The following is a 21,789-nucleotide window of genomic DNA, read 5'->3' as shown; positions in this document are numbered from 1 at the left end:
CGTAGCACATATTTGCATCCCCCTACACATCTGAGATCCCCATCTCTATCTTTTTGTTCAAATATTTTGCAGCCAAGAGATGAAAGGTCCCTTCCCCACTCCCCTTTCCCCTCAGCTGGAGTTCATTTGCTGCTCGCACTCTCCTGTCAGTCCATAAAGCTATCCTGGTGATCAAAACAAGCGTCTGAGCACGACTGCTGCCCAGATGTCAGGCATTCTGCTTAACCCTTTAAACACTGCCTTCCTTTCTCAACGGTGCAAGGGTCTTCAGCACTTCGGGCAGTTTTGTAGATTGGTTGGCTTGACGGGAAACATTGCCAGAGCCCCCACCATGTCTCAGTGAGAAGCTGGGTCAGAAGATCACATCCCACTCCAGGGAGTTGAAGCAAATACCCAAGGCTGGTGGTCCAGTGCAGTACTGAGGGAGTGCTTCATCGTCAGATGAGATGTTGAACCAAGACCCTATCACATAGCAAGGCAGAGGATGTGGCAGAGCTGGTAGAGCTGCTGCCTCACAGCTCTAGTGACCTGGGTTCAATTCTACCATCCGGGTCTGTCTGTGTGGGGTTTGTCCGTTCTCCCTGTGGCTGTGTGGGTTTCCTCCGGCTGGCAGGTTAATTGGCCGCTGTAAATTGTGTAATTAGTGTGCAAGTGTGGGAGAATCTGAGAGGGAGTTAATGGTTATGTGGGATTAGTGTCAGTGGGCACAGACCAGGAAGAAAGCAGAGGCCTCAGTACAACACCAGAGAGAGAAGGGGACAGGTAGAGATGGCAGAAAAAGAGAGGGTTCAGAGAGCGAGAGAGGAGTCGAAGAGATAGAGAGGGGACAGAGGGATAGAGTGTGGTGTGAGAAACAGTTAGAGAGTAGTGCCAGAGAGAAAGGTAGAGGGGCAGAGAGGGAGAGGGAGAGGGAGAAACTTTCATGACCTTAGGACATTCCAATGGCTCTCTAGCCAATGAAGTGCTCGTTGAAAGGTTTTGACTCTGTGGGCTGAAGGGCCTGTTCCCATGCTGTGAGGAGGCTGTAGAAGATCCAATGGCACCACTTCAGAGAAGAGCAGGGAAGCTCTCTCCCCTTTCACTCGAACAGATGACATGGACTTATGTGAGGGAGCATGCTGTGTGCATATTGACCGCTGTGCTTCCAAAAATATAACTGTAACCACCTTTCAACAAACACCACATTGGCTATAGAGCATTTGGAATGTCCGAAGGTTATGAAAGCTGCTAAATAAACACAAGTTTGTTCTTCCTTTCTGAAAGTACTAACTGGTGTGCTACTAAGGCCTCTGCTTCCATCCCGGTCTCTACCCATTTAGTTGCTGTCAGCTCTGAAAGACTACAGTTTGGTCTGAACTCTCCTGGGGCAGGGGAAGCAAAGACACCAGGGGCTTTTTCTCCTGATTACCAGCTGGGCAGTTTTATTGCATTGGTTTTTGTAACCAGCCAGGTACCTAACACATGGACAAACCCATTGCCAGACTGAAGAATCACACACCAAAGTACAACAATTACCTGCATTTACATAACGCCCTTAACATAATAAAAGACATGACTATCACACAAAATTTGGCACCGCTAAATGAGATGGCAGTAAGATAAGTGATTGGAAAGTTGGTGAAAGAGGTCAGGCTGAAGGATATCTTACAGGAGAAAGAGGTGGAGAGGTTTGGGGAGGGACTCACGAGCTTGGGGCCCAAGCAATTGGAAGCACAGCTGCCAATGGTGGAGGGATAGAAATGGGGGTTGTGCAAGGCATTGGGGTTGGAGGTGAAATCCCAATAGCTGGAGATCTTTCTCAGCTAGGATGGAGGTCACACGTTCCCTGTGGAGCTGACCTCATGTCCCCATCCCAGATAGCATAGCCTGCAGCTGGAACCTTTGGGCACCAGGTGTATCTAGGAGCACCACTTAAGGTGAACGGCAACCATTGCACCCATCCGTAATCCACTCTGTGGCCAAGAAGCCTGCAAGTAGGCAAGGCTGGGCAAAGGGAAGGACCAATGACCTGAGTCTATGCAACTGGATGAGAGCTGAACTTAACCACCGGTTCGGCTAGTCCGCTGGTGGAGACGCCAGTAGACTGATGGACGCCATGAAACTACCACAGCAAGGAACAGCAGCTTTGGAAGGAGAGAGATCAATAGGGAAAGTTCAGAGGGAAAGGAAACAATGTAAATGTTCGAAGAAACAGAGAAAAAGATGCATGATTACACAACATCACAATATGATAACTTCAGGAATTTTTATAGATAAGAAAATACTTCTGTTTGCCACAACGTTATCAGCCAGTGTACACACAGCAAGATCCCAGGCAAAGTAGTGAGATAATAACCAGATCATCTATGAATTGGACAATGAACACCGTCCAGAAATCGTGGCAGAATTACTTCTGCTCTGACAGGGTCAACAGAGCCAAAGCTTGTCGTCTCATCTGAAAGACGGCACTTCTGACAGTGCAGTAGCTGTTCAGTTCTGCAGTGGAATGTCAACCTGGATCTTCTGGAGTGGATCTTGAACGCACAACCTACTGATGTCCCCCTGCCACCGCAGTCCCCCCACACTTCCCACAGTTGGTGGTCAATGTCCGAATCAGTGCAAAATCGGAGCCTTCTCTTACAAATGCTTCTCCTCTAGTGGTTGCGTTTATTATTTAACTAGCAATGTGCATAGAATGACCAACTGCTTTGCACGTGCCCTTTTAGAATTCCTGATGCATCATGACAAATGATGAGCCACCATTAGTGTACAAAATTAACTCAACAATCTAACCGCAAATGACGAGGGTGGTGAATGCCAGTGGAATGAACCCACTGGAACAAAACTGCAACATGTTCTTTTATTTTAATGACTATGTTTCCTCTCACCACCCTCCTTGGCTCCCCAATTACTCCACAGCCATTTCTCCAAACACTCTCCTCAGCAAAATCACTGGCTGGATTCCAGGTCCCATGTTGAATTAGCTGGTGTCAGCTCAGGTACACAAGTGGGCACTGGACCCTCAGTTCTAGTAGTGATGTAGTGTGGGAGGGTTTGGTGAGGGTCAAAGGAGATTTTAAAAAAAGGGTAAAGGTGGAAATTATTCAGTGTTTCCTTCCTGGCAGCTTCCCTTGTCTTCACTGAGACAGTGAATCTCAGTCTGAATGGGCAGATGGTGGTCACCCACTCCGGAAAGGAACCAGAAGTTGAAAGGTATAAAGGTAGTTGTGGGGGCGTTGGGCACTGGCTGATTCTTTCTGGGATGAGAGAGCTGTCTGTAAGGAGTTTGTACGTTCTCCCGTGTCTGCATGGGTTTCCTCCGGGTGCTCCGGTTTCCTCCCACATTCCAAAAACGTATGGGTAGGTTAATTTGGGTTTAAAATGGGCAGCGCAGACTCGTTGGGCTGAAAGGGTCTGTTACTACGTTGTAAATAAAAAAAATTATCAGCCAATGTTGGCCTTCATAAGAATCCAGGTCACCAGAGTAAAGCAAATGGAGTAGTTATTTTCATTCCCAACAGTTCCATGCTTGATTTGTTAAAGGACTCTAGTTATTTAGTTGAAAAGGAGACAAGTATTGTCAAGGAAGGGGGCCAAGAGATGAGTGCTAAGCAGCGAGCATTGTAGACAGGGCTTTCTGGGAACCTAGTAGGGTTGACCACCATGGCTGGGCATGTTCCTGGAGATTTCATTCCATGTCCTCCCAACTCCAACCTTCCAGCCAGTCAAAATTGGCCTTCCTTGCCTCCCCGCTCCCCATTTCCTAGATTTTTAATGACCAGCAAATAGAGGCATTGAAAGAAAGTTAACTCCAAGTGATGCCCATAAGATGAATATTTCATTCCAGAGATCTCCAAGACAAAGCGAGAGGGTTGGCAACTCCAGACTGTGCAGAGGAAAGAAAAATAATGAGGGGCATGTGTCTGGAGAGAAAAGACGAAGGGGGAAGGGGCAGCTGTTTGACGTTGCTTCAGCTAATCACTCAATGCCAAGATCTGGTCCTAGCTTCAGACTCTAAATATTTCAGACACCCTCGCTGAGATACTCCTGCATTTGACACATTCTGAGGGCAACTTTCAACTGGTGTTGTGGGTCAAAAGTCCATTATGGAAGCTGCCTAATTATCCTCTTCATTGGTTCAAAGGAAAAATAACAGGCAGTTTCTATAATGGGATGTCAACCCACAGAGCTGGTCCTTACATTCCAGCAACGAGTTGAAAGCACCTCCTCAGCTTCCCAGAATCTCTTTCTCATTCCTCGTCTATCTCCATCCCTTTTCCTTTTTGTTCTCCATTATTATGTTTCGGTCTCTTAGCCTCTTTTGTTAAACCCCCTCCTCCTTTTCTTTAACAAAATAAATATCAAGGAATTGGTCTCTTCCTCTGCATTTCAGTCTGGTTCTTACTCTGTCTATCTGTTTGAGGAGAGGAATGGAGAAGGTGAATAAAGCCATTGTGTGTGTATATCACCCTCTGAGAAACAGTGAGACCGAGATACCCAATCTCTGCCTCAGTGCCTGTGAATCAGTCCCTGATTGAGTCTCCCTGCTAATGTTAACACAGAACCATGTGGGCTCACAACATCTGGATCCATTAACTGGCTCAGTAGTGACTTCCTGCAGATGTAGAAGTATTCCATAGATCAACAGAATGAGGCAAACGACTGACATGCTAAAGACTACAATTATAGACAAGAAAGCACATTCTTTTTCATTAACCCTCCAATTGCCAACATCTGGTACTCTTTAAATCACACAGTATCCCCTATTGTGAAGCACAGTTACTTAGTACCGAGATTATAATTTCTTACACATTTGAACGGGTGTCTGTAGCTGGTTGATTTCATGTGTGGCTCCAAATTGCCACACTGTGCTGCTGTGTGTGTGTGTGTGTGTGTGTGTGTGTGTGTGTGTGTGTGTGTGTGTGTGTGTGTGTGTGTGTGTGTGTGTGTGTGTGTGTGTTGTTTGTGTGTGTGTGAGTGAGAGAGAGAGAGAGAGAGAGAGAGAGAATAAAGGATATTAAAATCGACTCACTCGTGGTTAAAGGAATGCATCTAGATGCCAGCTATTTCCCCGATGTTGATTCCCACACCATTGTGAGCAGATGAGGGGAATGAGGTTGGGTGGATGGAGGGAAAGCCTTGGGTTGATTCCAGACAGTCCCCCGCAGAGAGGAATGATCGAAGGGGAACAGGCTCGTTCCTGGGGCACAGACAGACTACTCTCAAGAGTGGCTCAGATGGTGCTCTGGCAGACAGTTCCTGGTGACTGGCTACTCAAAATGCGTGGTATGGGGAAAGTCATGTTAGAGACAGGGTTAAAACAAATTAAAGTAACACTGGATCCATTTAAAGCACTGGAATTCAAAATGGGGCAGCCAGCTCATAAAACTCCACAACCCCCTCATTTCCCACCTCTGTCCAAACCTCAAGTGTGGCAGTGTTAAATTTTACAAAGTTAACTTAAAAAAATTAGAATCCAAACATGCCAGAAAAAGTTAGGTCAATGTTGTTATCATCAACCAGTTAACACTATAAAACATGTGGAAGATAATTTAACCTGAAATAGAGAACTTTTAGAGAGATATAACTGCCCAACAGAGCTAAAGAAGCTTCATGCCACAACTATAAGCATAGAATGGGATTTGAACTCATAACCTTTGGACTCAGTGACAGGCACAGATCAGATGAGCCAAAGCTTTTAGTGCCTCGGGTAGTCCACTTTAGTATGAGGTCTGCACAGAGTGCAGCGGTCCTGTAATCATCAGCCATGATCGAATGGCAGGAGCAGACTTGATGGGCCGAATGGCCTGATTCTGCTCCTAGGTCTTATGGTAATCAAGGGCTTCCATGCTGTTCCTGCAAGGAAAAGATAAACAAGCACAAGGCTGTCAACCATGGTCGGTCATATTCAAGGAGGCTTTGTCCAACAACACCTGCTCCCTCCACCAGCTCTGCCCCCATGATCACCATTGGTCACCCAACACATCAAAACTCATCATGCCCTATCTTCTAACACCAATCAGCAAACAACTATTATCTGATTGGCTAATACCTGCCCGTCAGGACAGACAGCCTTTACCCATGCCCTGATTTTATAAACAGAAAGAAAGGATTGGAAAGCATTTTTATAAAATTATTTTTTCCTGCCAGTTTTCTCCTGGAGATTTCCTGGAATTAATCAAAATCTTGTAGATTCTGAGGCATTCATGGGATGGTAACCGTAAATGTGCCGGGGTAGTGAAGAACATTTCTTATCCTAAGGTCTTGCCCAAGGAATAGGATGTTGAACAGGATGATGTCATTCATAGGAGTGTATCCCCCCACACACACACCCCCACCACACACCACATTCAAATGCCAATGCACACACACACATATATATACTCACATACCCACACACAAACTCCCTACATACCAATATACACACACACAAACCTCTCACATGCCAACACACATGTACTTAAATGCCAACACAACCACAAACTCCCACATGCCCACATGCACACAATCTGCCTTACACAATGCATGCAGACACACGTGCACTGAACTGCCATGCCATGTGTACACACACACACACACACACACACACCACACACGTACAAAAGGCACAGCAATATTTCACGGCACAACTCACACTGCATCCTTTTCATTAGCTGTAGAGAGAAAACAGATTGTCCAGCAGCAAACACATCAAATACAAGCTCCAGGTGGAATGTGCTTTGCAAAATCTGGTAGATTTTATTTTTTGGCTCTGAAGCTGTGCCGGAGTGTCGCCGCAGCATTCTGCCGAGGTTTCAGATATTTGGCATTGACACCGTACCTGGAGGTTCTACCAGGACGCTGTGTAAACCACTCCCTCCCACCCACCTGGCTATCATCCCTCCCTACTGCACCCCCACCACAATGTAACTGCTGGAATGATACCTTGCAAGTGTCATTCTGAACTCATGTTTGCACATGCAAGAGGACAGGAACAAACACAAAGATACTCAGAGATAAGCAATGGGAATAGGGGTGAGGGGGAAATATAGGGGCTGAGGACTCTTTGGCACTGCCTACTAAAGCAAGTGCCAGAAGGCAGAATCACCAATTAATATCCTTTACTGAAGGCAGGCAAACTACCATTAACAGCAGTGGCTGGTTAGAACAATGTATCAAAAGTCAATACTCATCAAACACTCTTGTTCTTAAAGGTGAATACACTCGTATCAAGGAGGTGTGAGCCGGGTGTACTGCATCCCAGCCTGGTCTAATTCCAGGTCGGCATAAATTGTAAGAAAGACAAGGAGAAAAAGGGAGAAAGAGCATACATTCCTATAGCACCTTTCTCAACCTCAGGAAGTCCCAAACCACTTTACAGGCTACTTGGTACTTCAGATGTGCAGTCACTATTGTAAATGTAGGAAACCTGACAGCATTTGTGGACAGCACAAACCCATGGTCATTATCTGGTTTCTGTCAGTGATATTGGTTGAGAAGTAAATACTGGCCAGGTCTCTGAGGAGATCTCCTCTACTCCCATGCAGTCAAGTGACATCAATGATAGGGAACAGGCAAAATAGAGTTACCCTAAATATCTGGTATGGGTCTCCACTTTTTTTGCAATGGATTGTTGAGAGTCATTTTCAGGAAGGAGCTAAAGCATGACCTACTCCACATCTACCCTAGGGGGCTGCTGTCTGCTTTGCTGTCAGTAAAGCTTCATGACTGCCTTCACCTGGTCTGACTAAGTGGGACAATTGGGAAGGTGAACACCCTAGGTGCACTATTCATATATTAGGAGTTTCTAAATAGCCCAGACAGAAACTGAAGGAGCAATTCCAAATGTCAGAGATATACTGGGGGAGGTCTCCCTTTCCAGTAGGAAGGGGGGTGTGGGATAAGTCCCCGTCCTGTGCCGAGTCTGTACCCAAACACGACCACCGGATGAGGTGCCTCCAGCCTCCTTTACCCCGAGTCTCATTTGATGTCATCCACCAATAGAAGGATGTCCCAGAGCACAGGAGTGGGGACAGGGAGATGGTGGTGGAAGTATCCTGAAGAGAAAGCTGACCGAATTGTTTATTTCCATAGCTCTTTTTCCATGTGGGTGTTAAACCTCTGACGCAGGATTACCACTCCCTCTGGGCGAGCAGCACACCCCAGCTCTGCTCTGCCACCGAGAGGGGAAACTTCAGCAGAGAATTCTATGGCAGAGAAAATCCAGAACTCTCCCAAAATCACACAAAGAATAATGAGATGAATCACCAGGTAATCCATTTTGGGGAGGTGGGCTGAAAGGTAACAAATACAGCACCTCTCACTGTACTGTGGCTAATGCATTGTGCATAATGTTGTGCAAGGTTATTGCAAAGACAATGTTCCATCCAGTTACACTTGTGTAGGTGTGGTCTCTCAGGCTGAGCAGCAAAAGGACCTCAACAAGCTAAGTATGAGAAGTACACTCAGGAATTTTAAGTTTTTTTCAAAAGGTAATATAAGCTATATAATTTAGCTCAGAAACATCCCAAAACATTTATAGCCAATTGCAACATTCAGGCATGAGCTGATAGAAACATCCCACAGAAATTTCAGGCAATGACCATCTCCAACAATAGTGTAACCGCTCACCTTTGAAACTCAATGAGTTTACCACTACCAGTGACCAGAAACATGACTGGACCAGCCACATAATTAGTGTGGCTACAAGAGCAGGTCAGAGGCTGGTATTCCGTAGTGAGTGACTCATTTCCTCACACCCCAAAGCCTTTCCACCATCCACAGGAACAAATTACGAGTGCAATGGTTTAGTGCCCACTTGCCTGGATGAGTGCAGCTCCAACCTACGCGGAAGTGTGGGAAATGTGGACCCAGTCATGGGCTCTGGTAACTATGGTAGAGGGAAATCCAGAGTTAAGGAAAAATGAAGATATACTGGAAATGCCAGTATGGAAATTGGCACCCTGGAAGAGATGGAGGACATGAAAGAATGGAGGAAACAAGTTGCAGGAAGCAGGGTGGGGGGGGGGGGGGGTAATGCAATCAGTGCAACGGCGGAACGGGTCATCAACCTTTCCCTGCAACAGAGAGAAAGGTCAAGAGAGGGAGCGGGATGAGAGAAAGTGAAGGGAAGAGCAGGGGTGAAGGAGAGTATCTCTTGGTGAAATCATGGCAGGGATCCGGCAATCAGGACTGAGTACCGCAAATAGCTGAAAAGTGGTGTTATGCTCAGCTTCTAAATCAATGAGATCATCTTTAAAAAATGTGTACATGGTTCAACAATATTATTGGTAACCAGTAGGTGGAGCAAGAGTTACCCATGGGCTTCACTTGGTGTTTAGATGGAGATGATGTTTTCTGAAGCTAATCTGGGGCATGTAGGGTGGGTGCAGTTTAATAGCCATTGTAGGGGTAGTGTGGCAAAGACTTCTAGCAGCTTACATTTTAACAAAAAACATAAGGAAAAAAAAGTGTGCTTTCATTGTCATGGATGTGACAATGAGCTACTGAAGTGCGCGCGCGCACACAAACACACACACACACACACACACACACACGCACACACACACACACACAGTGTTTATGAATACGGGAACACCACTCAGATGTGTTGCCTTCACAGTCCAGGAGCCCTGTGAAACTAACGAAAGGACTGGGGTGCATTTGGCCTTGGCGAGTGGGTACAGTTTGGCAATTCTGGCTGAACGTCTGGTTTTGGAATATTGCCCTGATTCTCTTCCCTGTCCTTCCTGCCTCACTCCCTGGGCGTTTTGGGAGTTTCTAGCTATACAGTAAGGAAGAGACAAGCTCACTGCAGAGTATACTGGCAAAGTTCACCAAAACATCTGCAGCACTAGCTTTGCAAATTCAATACTAAATCTATACTCTTAAATTAAAGAAACTTTTGAAGCAATCTTAATGAGGAAGGTAGCTTTAGAAATGTTACATCGCATAAGTTCTAGGTTTTTGAAAGGTAGAGCAATGGGAACAGAATGTTTCACCAGCCAACATGAAGAATTTATTTTAAAATTTAAATTTAAGTAATTCCATTTAATAGTACCTGAGAGTAGACAATAGTAGAAAACCCATCAAGACTTCCAATCGCTTTGATATGGTGACCATACATTCCCACTTTCTGGGCATAGTTGCCAGACCAAGAACTATGAGGAAAATGAAATCCAACCTGGAACAAATTTCATTTCCAGCAACATTTTAAAATATTGACCTGCATGAAGCCTCCAAACAGCCAAGGTCTCAGCGACCAAGCAAAGTTTGATCCGTTGGGCAAGCAATCCAGATATTGTTTGCCCAGTGGTACAGTGTGTTATCTGGCCATTGCCCCTGGCAAACAAGGATGTATGGCCAATCAAGGTTAGATAATCAGTACTTGAACATATCAACTAGCGCACAAGCCAAGCCGTTGGATGCTGAGGAAAGGTTCTGGTGGAGCTCAACTCAAGTCACACCTTTGATAAAGGATTAAATTGTCCTCAACTTCCAAATGTTCTGGCTCAAAATTTGATCTTCCTTTTCTGTTGGTTTCCTGCCAGTATTCTCTATTTTCCTACTAGTTTACATTTTTTCTCAAACATCTGCAGCTGCAATCTCAAAGAAATTCTTTAGTTATAGGGCTTGGGTGAAAAAGTGGATTTGAAGCTTGTGATTTTTCACAATTTTATGAAATGGCCAAGAAGGCTCAAGGTGTTGTATGATATATTCTAGGATTGATTTCTTACTTTCTTACATTCAGAGTGGATTTTAACTGCTGTTTGAGGTCATAAGAACATATGAAATAGGAGTAGGAGGAGGCCCTCTGGCCCGTCGAGCCTGCTCCGCCATTCAATAAGATCATGGCTGATCTGGCCGTGGACTCAGATCAACCTACCTGCCTTTCCCTCATAACCCTTAATTCCCCTACTATGCAAAAATCTATCTGTGTCTCAAACATATTTTATGAGGAAGCCTCCACTGCTTCCCTGGGCAGAGGATTCCACAGATTCACTACTCTCTGGGAAAAGCAGTTCCTCCTCACCTCTGTCCTAAATCTACTCCCCGGAATCTTGAGGCTATGTCCCCTAGTTCTAGTCTCACCTACCAGTGGAAACAACCTTCCTGCCTCTACCTTATCTATCCTTTTCATAATTTTATATGTTTCCATAAGATTCCCTCTCATTCTTCTGAATTCCAGAGAGTATAGTCCCAGGCGACTCAATCTCTCTTCATAGGCTAACCCCCTCATTTCCGGAATCAACCTGGTGAACCTCCTCTGCACTGCCTCCAAAGCCAGTACATCTCTTCTCAAGTAAGGAGACCAGAACTGCACGCAGTACTCCAGGTGCGGCCTCACCAGTACTCTGTACAGTTGCAGCGCAACCTCCCTGCTCTTAAATTCAATCCCTCTAACAATGAAGGCCAACATTCCATTTGCTTTCTTGATAACCTAAATGAGGTCTGTCCTCATTTCCAGTGTAATGTGTCATATATAATAATGGTTGGAAATATTCTCAGCTGGTTTAAGATGATACCGTTTCCAAAAGTACTGGTGATTGTATCTACACGTGTGACCAAGTGCTCTCCCTGTTGTTGCTGCAATGTTTATTATGGAAAGTTCCAGTATTCTGCCTCTATGGAGGAAACCACAGCAAGAAATGCTATCTTGATGCCCTAAGCTTTTATTTTACTTAATCAAATATCCTTGCTGTTAGTTTGAATTACTGGCTGTTTTCCTGTAATTTAATCAGACTATAAGGTCTTTTTGTTGATGAAGCAATGGAATTCAGATGCCATGGCAGAACCTGAATATCACATACCTGGTGAAATCCCTCGCAGCTGAGTTAACAGGTGAACATGCACTGGGGCACAGTGAGCTGCATCATTCAGTAGAGATGGTGCTTGAGGGAGCAAATAAAGACACCAAACCTGCTGGACTTCCAGGCAAGTATTCAGTCTAAAGAATAGTGGGAAGAGGTTACACTACGTATTGAGCTGCCTGTCTCAGATAAACCAAAGAAGACAAAAGAAAAGGTGTTATTGTACGAACTGGTCATAAGGGAGGATTGGCATGAAGCCAACTAATCAGACTCTGGAGAATGCATTCTATTCATTACAGGCACACGGCACCCTGCCTAGAAATGAAACAGTTGCCCATTACGAGTTCTTCACATGCACCAAAGAGCTTAGGGAACTCTTCAATACATCTGTAATGGAGCAAGGATGGTTAGCCACAGTTTCTTAGAGTTGATGAATTTGATCATCAGTGATGGGATTATTTGTGGAATCCAGGAGTGAAACAGAATTAATTCAACTCTGTTGAGCTATCCAAAACCAACTGGAAATGTCAGATGGCCAAGCATAAGGAAGAGTATGCAATGAAGTGCAACACAAAAGGCAGAACAGAGAAAGTGTTGCTTCGACGTTACAAGTTTTGTGGATGAAAGAGTAATGCATTGTGCATGGAGAACACCCTTGTTAGCTTGAACTACTGGTGATTTCCCAGTAATCTGGAGATAGCGATACACCAACAAGTCCCGTCCTCTGTGCTCTGCAGCTGTTCTTGCTGCTTCTGTTCTGCTGTGCCTTACGGCACTAAGTAATCTGTGGAGCTGGTCTTCGGATTAGGAAACACCCAGCCCTGCACAATTACCAGCACCGCCTCGGAGAAGTTTGCTCACACTGGGAAGAATGCCCATTCAGCCACGACACCAAAGCAACTGCTGCAGATTCCTGGCAATAAGGCAGGGTGCTGGCAGCATTCGGAGTGACTGTGATAATGCTCACATCTGTACAGTACCATACACATTCAAAAGTGCCACTGGAGACAAAACTATAACAACACCCACCTCTGCCAGGGGAGCAGTTGGCAGAAACAATGGGCCTACCAGGACAGCCCTGTCTGTGGATTTTAGTTAAGAGATAAAAGCAGGAAATGCAGGAGAAGGGCTGCGGTGGGGAGATCTCCTGATGTAATGAGATCTCTAACAGTGCGGGAGATGATGGCCTGATGTTCATCCTTTTTTCTTTTTCCCTCTTCCCTCTCTCTCATTGTCTGCCTCCATCTGTCATTCACCTGCCACTGTCTTCCAACTCCACCCCGCTCCCCTCCCCTGGCACTACCTGCCTGTCATCTTACACCCCTCCTCAGTCCACCAATCACCTCGGTTTCCCTTCTCACTTATTCCCCTTCTCCTCTTTATACCGGCCATCTCGCCTCTCCATCCTGTCCTGATGCAGGGTTTCGACTTGAAATGTGGACAATTCCTTTCCTCCCACAGATGCTGCTCGACCTGCTGAGTTCCTCCAGCAGATTGTTTGTTTCTGCCACGTAAGGACTGGGGCCCAGAAGAGGTTGGGTTTAAGCAGTGTTTCAGTGGAGGTGACAAAATGGTCACCACACAGTCAATGTCAGCCAGCAGCCAACAGTGTATGAAGCCTCCAACATCTGAAAGGCTAGAAGGATGTAAAGTATTGTGCAAATAGAATATCTTCTACATCCTACAGTACAACAGGATTGTATCAATACAAACACTAACTGCAACATTTTCCTTCATAATTTACCATTTTATCATTACACTTTATTGTAGTGTTCTGTCAAAAGATGCATAATAGGTGCTTGAGATATTCTAACAACAGATGAATGATTTTCAGTGATAAAAACTGAAAATGCTAGAAATTCTCAGCATTCAACCTGAAGCATTAACTTGGTTTCTCTTCCCACAGATGCAGCTGATCTGCTGAGTATTTCCAGCATTTTCTGTTTTTATTTTGATTTTGATAACAATTTTCAGTGGCCAGTCCCAGAACAGGTAAACAGGAATGAAATACTCCGCAGCATATCTTGAAATACAACAAAAAGAAATACCTTAAAACATTGAATTAGTGACTTGTTTTAAGATGAAAGATAAGAAGGCATGTAAATACTTGAGATATGTTTTGCAATGTTAGCCTTCCATGAACAGCAGCTTTCAATGTGATATAAATTCCTATTGGGGAATGTTACCGAACAAATTTCATAGAGGGAGATTAAGACACAGACGTAAAGTTTGGTCAAAGACTTGAGTTTCAAGAAGCAACCAAGAAGTGGAAGGAGATGAAGGGAGCTGGAGAGGTTTAGGGAGGGAATTCCAGAACAAGGGGACTTGGTAGATGAAGGCACAGTCACCAATGGTGTAGTATGTGATGTGCAAGAGGATGGATTTAAAGAAGGGCAGTTATTTAGAGGGCCATAGGGTGAGGGTGAGGTTATGGAGATAAGGAAGCAAGAAATTGTAGGCAATATGAACACAATTATGAGAATTTTAAAACCAAATTGCTGCCAGAGCAGGGAACGTGCCAATGGCCGTCATGGAAACAGAGGGGAACTTCTTTGATGATTTCAACTGGTCAATTTGTGAGTGAACATCTTCCCTTCCTTCCCACCCATCCAAATGAGCTTGACACCCTTTCTTTGTCTTTATTTATTCATTTTTCAGGAAATGGGCTGGCAAAGTCAGCATTATTGCCCTTGAGCAGGTGCCTAGGTGCAATAGCCTAGGTGAGTAACTGCAGTGGATTTTGTAGCTGGCACACACTGCAACCACTGTGCATCAGTAGTGAAGGGAATGAATGTTTAGAAAGATGCATGGGTCACCAATCAAGTGCTGTCAGACCAGCTGTCATCCAGACAAGGACAAACTTGTGCCTTGTACCGTCTTTGTGACATCAGGAGCTGAGTTCATCACTGATGGATATCCAGTTTCTGACCTGCTCATGTAGCCATGGTATTTATACTGCTGGGGGAATTGGCAATGGTAATGCCAACAGTAGGTGATTAGATGTTTTCTCATTGGAGTCGGCCATCACCTGGTTCTCTTGTGGCACATTTGTTACTTGCCATTTATCAGCCTATGCCTGATTGTGGACCAGGTCTTTCCACATGAGGCACATATTGCTTCCTTTGCTGAGGAGTTGTGAATGGAATCATCACAAACATCCCCATTTCTGACATTATGATGGAAGGTCATCAATGAAACAGGTGAAGGTAACTGGGCCTAGGACCCTGCCATGAGGAACTCCTGCAATGACGTCCTTCAACAACTACAACCATTTATCCACATGCAAGCTGCGATTCCAGTTGCTTTTCCCTTGAAGCCCAGTGACTGCACTATCTTTTCTTCTCTCAATGAAGCCATCGAGTGCCTCCAATTACCAACCTTTCACATTGACTGCATTTCCCAATTTACATCCACTCACCCATAGACTGCCAGATGTTGGCTGCAAAGATCTTCTAAGACCACACATCTGTGTATACCAGACCAGGCTGGGTCTAGGCCCTCTAAAACTGTTATACCTTTTCCATAATCTCTAACCAGGCTGCATCGGAGATCAATTTTACAAATGTGTATCATGGCAGGTTTAAATCCAGACTGAAGCAGGGGTGAAATTTGCATTGGTTCCATTTTCTTTTGTCGAAACTAAGCAAGATCCTAGGAAGGGTCAACAGGTCCCTTGGAAACTTAAAGTGTAGCAGGCAACTGGTTAATTTGCTGGTCCAAGTCCTGACATTTTATATTCCCAGCCTCTTCCCTTAAGCCATTTTAATAATGACGAAGTTACTGTCATGGAATTCTCAGCCAGCATGCTGTATGCCTGACCTTTGTGTGATGTGGGTAATCACCTACGCTGCAAATGCAGTGAAAGAAGGATGTCAGATGCTGAGGAAGCAAAGTGACTTTGCTCAGTCTTATTCATAATTTTACTTTTATTTATGTATAATAGAAGTTAATTCTCCTGTGATAGGGAGTAAAGGACAAGTCCAGGTTGAATAGACTAACTGGTCTCCTGTAGTGCTTTTTTGCTCGATACTTCTGTAAAGCAGTCACTACTAGGTAAAGGGGAGGGTGGGGTAGAAAAGCTGGGGGAAGGATATTTGATTAACAATGCACAGTCTGATTAGGTCCCTATTTTTAATCAAACATATTATCCTTATTTGTATAAAGCTCTCAGGTTTCCAGTTATATACTTATAGTAAAATAGCAATACTTGTAACAATTACAGGGAAGGGGAGAAGTCCAGTTGGTTGGCTTAATGGAATTTCTCTGCAGCACTGAGGTACAAGAAGATGCAGAACAGATTTACAATGCTGCCACTATTGGCCAGATGTGAACATAGAACAGTACAGCACAGAAACAGGCCCTTCAGCCCATGATGTCTGTGCCGAACATGTTGCCAAATTAAACTAAATCTCGTCTGCCTGTACATGATCCATATCCCTCCATTTCCTGCATATTCGTGTGTCTATCTTACAGCCTCCTGAACACCGCTATTGTATCTGCTTCCACGACTACCCCTGGCAGCCTGTTCCAGGCACCCACCACTCTCTGTGTAAAAAACTTGCCCCGCACATCGCCTTTGAACATTCCCCTCCCCCCCCCTTAAATGCATGTCCTCTTGCATGTGACATTTCTACCCTGGGAATCAGATTCTGACTGGCTATGCTATCTATGCCTCTCATAGTTTTCTAAACTTCTATCAGGTCTCCCCTCAGCCTTCGACATTCCAGAGAAAACAATCCAAGCTTTCCCAATGTCTCTTTACAGCTCGTGCCCTCTAATCCAAGCAGCATCCTGGTAAACCTCTTCTGCACCCTTTCCATGTGTAATGACAGCCTGACAAGGTTACACAAGCAGATTTCATTCCAAGTGTGACATGGAAATTTATAATGGGGAAAAGCAGAGTCAGCACTGTGTCCAAAACATGACCGCAGGAAATAAGATTTAGTAGGCAAGCAGTAAACTTGGGAGTGATTGTTATTGTTAGATAGTGCCTATGATTAATAATGTAAGATTCCATCACTATTGGGGGGGGGGGGGGGGGGTCAGGGTACTCATTAACAGCATGGAATAGGATAAGAAAGGGTAGCTTGTCAAGATTTTTTCTTTCCACTATATGGTGGATTTTCCCTTGACCTTTCCTCCCTGGTAGAGATTTCAGCAAAACTTCTCCCTCACCTCGCCATAAAAGTTAAATAAGTGAGGTCAGAATATATGTCTAAGTTCACCCGGCCCTTCTCGTTACTTTCCACACACTTGCCTCATTACCTGCATAAAAACTGATGTGCAAATGCTAGCCAATTACATTGGGCGGACAGTCTTGGTTTGGATAACTTCAAAATGGTGGAAAATGCACCATATAAAATATCTATGACATAGTTCTCTGGAGATGAGTCCCTTCCAGGTTTCTCCTCAGAATAAAATTTTTGCTTCTGCTTTTGTAATCCTTTTCATTTATCGAAGTTCCTCCCGTGACATGACTGGGGGAATGTTGGATCCACCCATCTCTTCCAATAAGCCACTGTTTTCAGTCTAACTCCTCATCTCCTTGGTATGTTGTCCTAGATCATTTCTGAGCTGTCAGATTATTGAAGGCTATGCCCACTCCTGAGAGTTTTCTAGGTTGCCCTGTAAGGGGTTCAAAGCTGTGAGTGGAGGCAAGAGAACAATGTTGACCCTCAAAGGCTTGGTATGAGAAGCCTATATAAAATAGTACAGCATATGTCAGTAACAAATGTAACGTAGGTGCCAGCAAATCAGTCAAACTGTCTTAAAGAAGCTTGGCTTCCATTTGTATCTCAATTATTTATTTTTTCCTCTTAACACTCCATAAAGCATTAGTCTCTACAACTACTGTCCTTGACATCAGGCAAGGTTCTTCCTGCACCGAGCTCCCAATTCTAGAAAAGGTTTAAGAGAAACGTTACTGTTTGATCAGCATTCCATCCCGAGCTTCAGTTCTTCACACCCACTGCCTACATTGGCTGCAGTAGCTCTGAACTTCTTCTCCATATCTTTCCACCTTCCAACAAGACTGTTGGCAGCTAGACTTGCCGTATCTCACCTCGTTCTTTACCCAGTGATTTCAAAGCTTTAACACCTCCTCCAGTCCCTTCCACCATCTTTTAATGTGGCATCATTGCTTTTCCAACCTCTCCTACTCTTTCCTGCCTTGGTGGGTTCTTCCGCAATGAGCCTTCACGCACCCACCCATAGTTTGGTAACATGGAAAGACGGCATTTCTGCATTCCTGGCATCAACGAAGTAAATGATGAACTGACCTCATCGTCCTTGTACCAGGATAGATTCTCAGCCGTCAGCACGAACCAGTACTCCTTGGACCCTCCTTTCATGATGCCGATATTATTGATGGTCAGCCACCCCTTCCTGATCACCTGGAACAAACACAAGCAAGAATAAATGCACAGAAAGCACACTGGTAACTCAACGCTCGCAGTTAATGCACAGGGTGGATTCACGCACACCTTCTTCTGCGAATCCGTGTGTGTTATAGCAAAGTTATATGCAAAACATCACAGTATCTTCTATATGTCGGAAAACAGAGACTATATTAAGAGGTTAGAATCCATTTCGATGCCAAGATCAATCATGAGAGTGGAGCTCCATTAGTAACCAACGCTTCCCATTGTTCCCAGATTAATGTTTGCCCTCAAATATGCATTGTGCATCATATTAAAAAGGGGACCATGAGTCCAATGGAGAGGTGGGAGAATTAGAAAGCATTTCGCAAGATTCTACTACCCACTTAATTTTCTTTTGTGGATGCTGACAAAAATGCAGGGAGATTACTAACGGTCAATATTTATACTTTTTATGATGGAAATGAACCAATTATTACAGTGCACTTTTCCATCAGGAGGTACTTTGGCAATGGACCCAAATAGCAGAAAGTGCAGAGAATGGTTTGCAAAAAGGCAGAGAAACTGTGCTTTACAGGAACAGCCCTCGGGCTCACACCAATGGGAACTGGAACTCCAAAAATCCATATGGAACGCAGCAAGGTTCTCTGCAGGCTGTATGAATTGAACATTGGATGAGAACATGCAACAGAAGAGTAGAGGCCTCCCACCCCCTACAACTCCCACTCATCCTCACCCCCACCACCCCAGAGCCCCACTCTCCGTTTCACTGCCATTTCCAGTGGGAGTCAAAGAGCCTCATCTGGAAGCCACAGAGTATAGTCATTGTCAAAATGATGAACCCAGTCCTCCAGTTTTGTCCTCTTAGAATGAGGTTTGGAGCTGAATTTCAGCTCAATTCAAAAACCTTTAGGAAACAACAAAACCACTCTGCATGGAGACACAAGGCATCAAGGGGGTCAAATTCATGAAACATTGAAGCTAAAACAGCAGAAAAACCCAGCAGCATGCAACAGAAGGAAGGGGCAAGAGCCAGAGACTAACAGCTCAAGCTACGTAACTAAACACACAAACGCATGGTCAAGCGGATGTACATCTGGGTTCTGTCAGGGACAGAAGCAACTACAATGCTGCAACACACCAACTCTTCTTTAAAAGAAAAAGCAGGGTCTAGTTGATTCAAAATGGACTACTATGATTTGGGAAAATGTGTATCAGATGCTACTCCCTCTCAAGCATCACCAAATGGTGAAAATTGTGGGGAAATGCCACATGGTTATTTTTATTCCCTCCAAACATCCTGGCAACATGGACGAATCAGACTTGTGTTACTGTATGGGAGAGAGTGGAGTGGAAGAGAAAGCCAGCGCGATTTCTGCTTGACTTCACCCAGTGAGGCGCATCAGTACTGATAAACTCACGGCTAGTGAATTGGCTCGTTTATCATCATCATCTTCCACCATCTCCTGAGATTAACCTCCAACCTCAGATTAACAGCTTGGATATTGAAAACGTGGATCATGAGTCAGAGAGAGAGGTGGCAATAGACAGTGTTTTACTCTGGGACTTGTCTTTCACCGATATCCAGTTAGTTCTCCCACCTCCTACTTAAGAAATAGCTCAGTACATGCAGTAGTAATTGATCAAATGGGCTGAAAAATTTCTTCATCCAAACCTTTTCCAAGACCTTGGGAAGCGATGGAAGCAATTCAGCCTGTCCAATCTGTCCAACCATTCAACAGATCAGAGTTAGTCTGTATCTGACGTCCATCTGCCCACGTTTGCTTTCTATCAGGCACTATCCTTCCCTAAAAAATGCTGAATTTTGAAAATTTCAAATGAATCCCAACAACCTGAGTCTTTTTTTTGAAGAGTATCCATCGTCTGGTGTGAACGGGTCCTTCCCAATTTAATTCAAAATGGCCCAGCTTCCTCAGAAGAGAGATTAGTTCCTCTTTATTGAGCCCATCAAATTCCACAATTGCTTTAAACACCATCATTAGATCTGCCTCAACCTTCTAATTCAGAAGGAAGGCAAACCCAAGTCCATGGACACTCTTTTCATAATTTAACCCTTGAAGACCTGATGTAATTAATTTGCAGTGGACATGCTATATAACCATAGTTTATTCCCAACATTCTATTCTACTGAAACATCACTGTCTCATTTTCTATTCCTCTGAGAACTTTTGAAGACTTTCCTTGAGCTGTTGATAATTTGAGTACACAGGAACTCAAGTTCCTTCACTCTCTGCAGCTTTCAATCTCGCACTATCCATCTTTCCTAGATTCACCTCTCAAGACCCCACAGTGTGCACCATCTGCCATAGCCTTGTCCACTTATGTAGTCATTCTGCCCCTGTTGACTTCTACCTTCCACTTACACAACAAAGTGATCCTGGGAAATGAAAGGTGGTGATTGGAATTGGGAACACATGGGAAAGTGGGAGTGGTCATCTTTTCCAAGGAGCACTGAGAAATTGGAGGTGAATCTGTTGATGTAGCACATCTGGGAATTTTTCCAAAGTGTCAATCCTGAGACCTTGAAGCCCCAGGATCCAATTGGCACAAACAAAACTTCTCAACTTAAGGCAGACACTCACCAATTGGAGCCTGTGACTTGCAAGCCCCAAGTTCCATGTGACCTAGAGATCTGGTCAATTCCATAAATCCCTGGGAATTCCCAATCAAGCCCAGAATGAATGTTCCCAGGTATGTCAGTGGCTCACCTCAAATTTGAACAGCCCAACTCACCCAGATGTAGTTCCAACACTTAACCTGCATTGCCACGGCAACGATATACTCACCATAATTTCATCCTTCATAGAGTAACCATAGCAGATGTAAAGAAGCCAAGCAGAGAAGTGGCAAGGGGAAGAAGGTTCAATAAAGAAAGGAAGAATATAAAATGAGCCTGATTATTACACCAGTAAAATGGATGGCATTTGCTTACAGAACAATCCACTTATAGCAGAAACTACGTATCAGTGGTCTCAACTCATTCAAGCGCACAGCTGCTGTGATTTAGGCCTGCAATATGGCAGGCATTTAAAACTGGTGGAAAATAGACCTCAAATATATATTTGTGCTCATTAAAAAATGGGTGATCTGAAAATATTTGTGGAGAAAATAGTTATGATTAAAAATCTCTGAGCTTGAGGAGGATGCAGAATTTCAAAACATTTCTATGGAAATTCTGGTTAAAATTTAACAACATTTCAATCATTCAATGTGTTAGTTTTAATGCATTTGTTTTTTTGTCCTTGTCTGAATTACTTTTTCTTTCAAATGTCTTTCTTGAATGAGCTTCATTATCACAAACGTTACCTGGATGAGGAAAAAAATGAAAATCGCAATAAAAGCAACAAAAGAAATAAAGACTAGCAAAGTTGAACAAAGCTGTTAAAGGGAAAGGAAGCTGAAGAAATTGTCCAACTCTTCGTCCAAGATCTGGTGGCTGGAACAAGCTTTGTTCACTGGGTCCTTGGTGAACCGCAGTGAATACGATGTTTATGATCCAATGAGTGAAGTGGTTCTGGATGTTGTGTCTTGTGGGCTGCTTGGAGCTTTATCCATGGATTCTGTCCCATCTGATCAAATCGCTGCTGCTAAAACGGTCCTTCCCCTGCACACTCAAGGGCTAC

At 44.3% G+C, this 21,789-nt stretch overlaps 1 protein-coding gene across 1 annotated transcript in view; it reads right to left on the bottom strand.

Moving 5' to 3' along the window:
- LOC127582318 (dynamin-1-like) overlaps nucleotides 1–21,789 on the bottom strand; it is a 175,168-nt gene that overhangs the window by 65,593 nt on the left and 87,786 nt on the right. Inside the window, 2 exon segments of the mRNA XM_052037495.1 lie at nucleotides 18,047–18,160; nucleotides 20,953–20,964. Of these exon segments, the coding sequence (XP_051893455.1) occupies nucleotides 18,047–18,160; nucleotides 20,953–20,964 (126 nt within the window).

This window comes from Pristis pectinata, chromosome 23 (genome assembly GCF_009764475.1).
Source record: "Pristis pectinata isolate sPriPec2 chromosome 23, sPriPec2.1.pri, whole genome shotgun sequence".
Classification (NCBI taxonomy): Eukaryota; Metazoa; Chordata; class Chondrichthyes; order Rhinopristiformes; family Pristidae; genus Pristis; species Pristis pectinata.
This window is presented reverse-complemented; position numbering and strand designations above follow the sequence as displayed.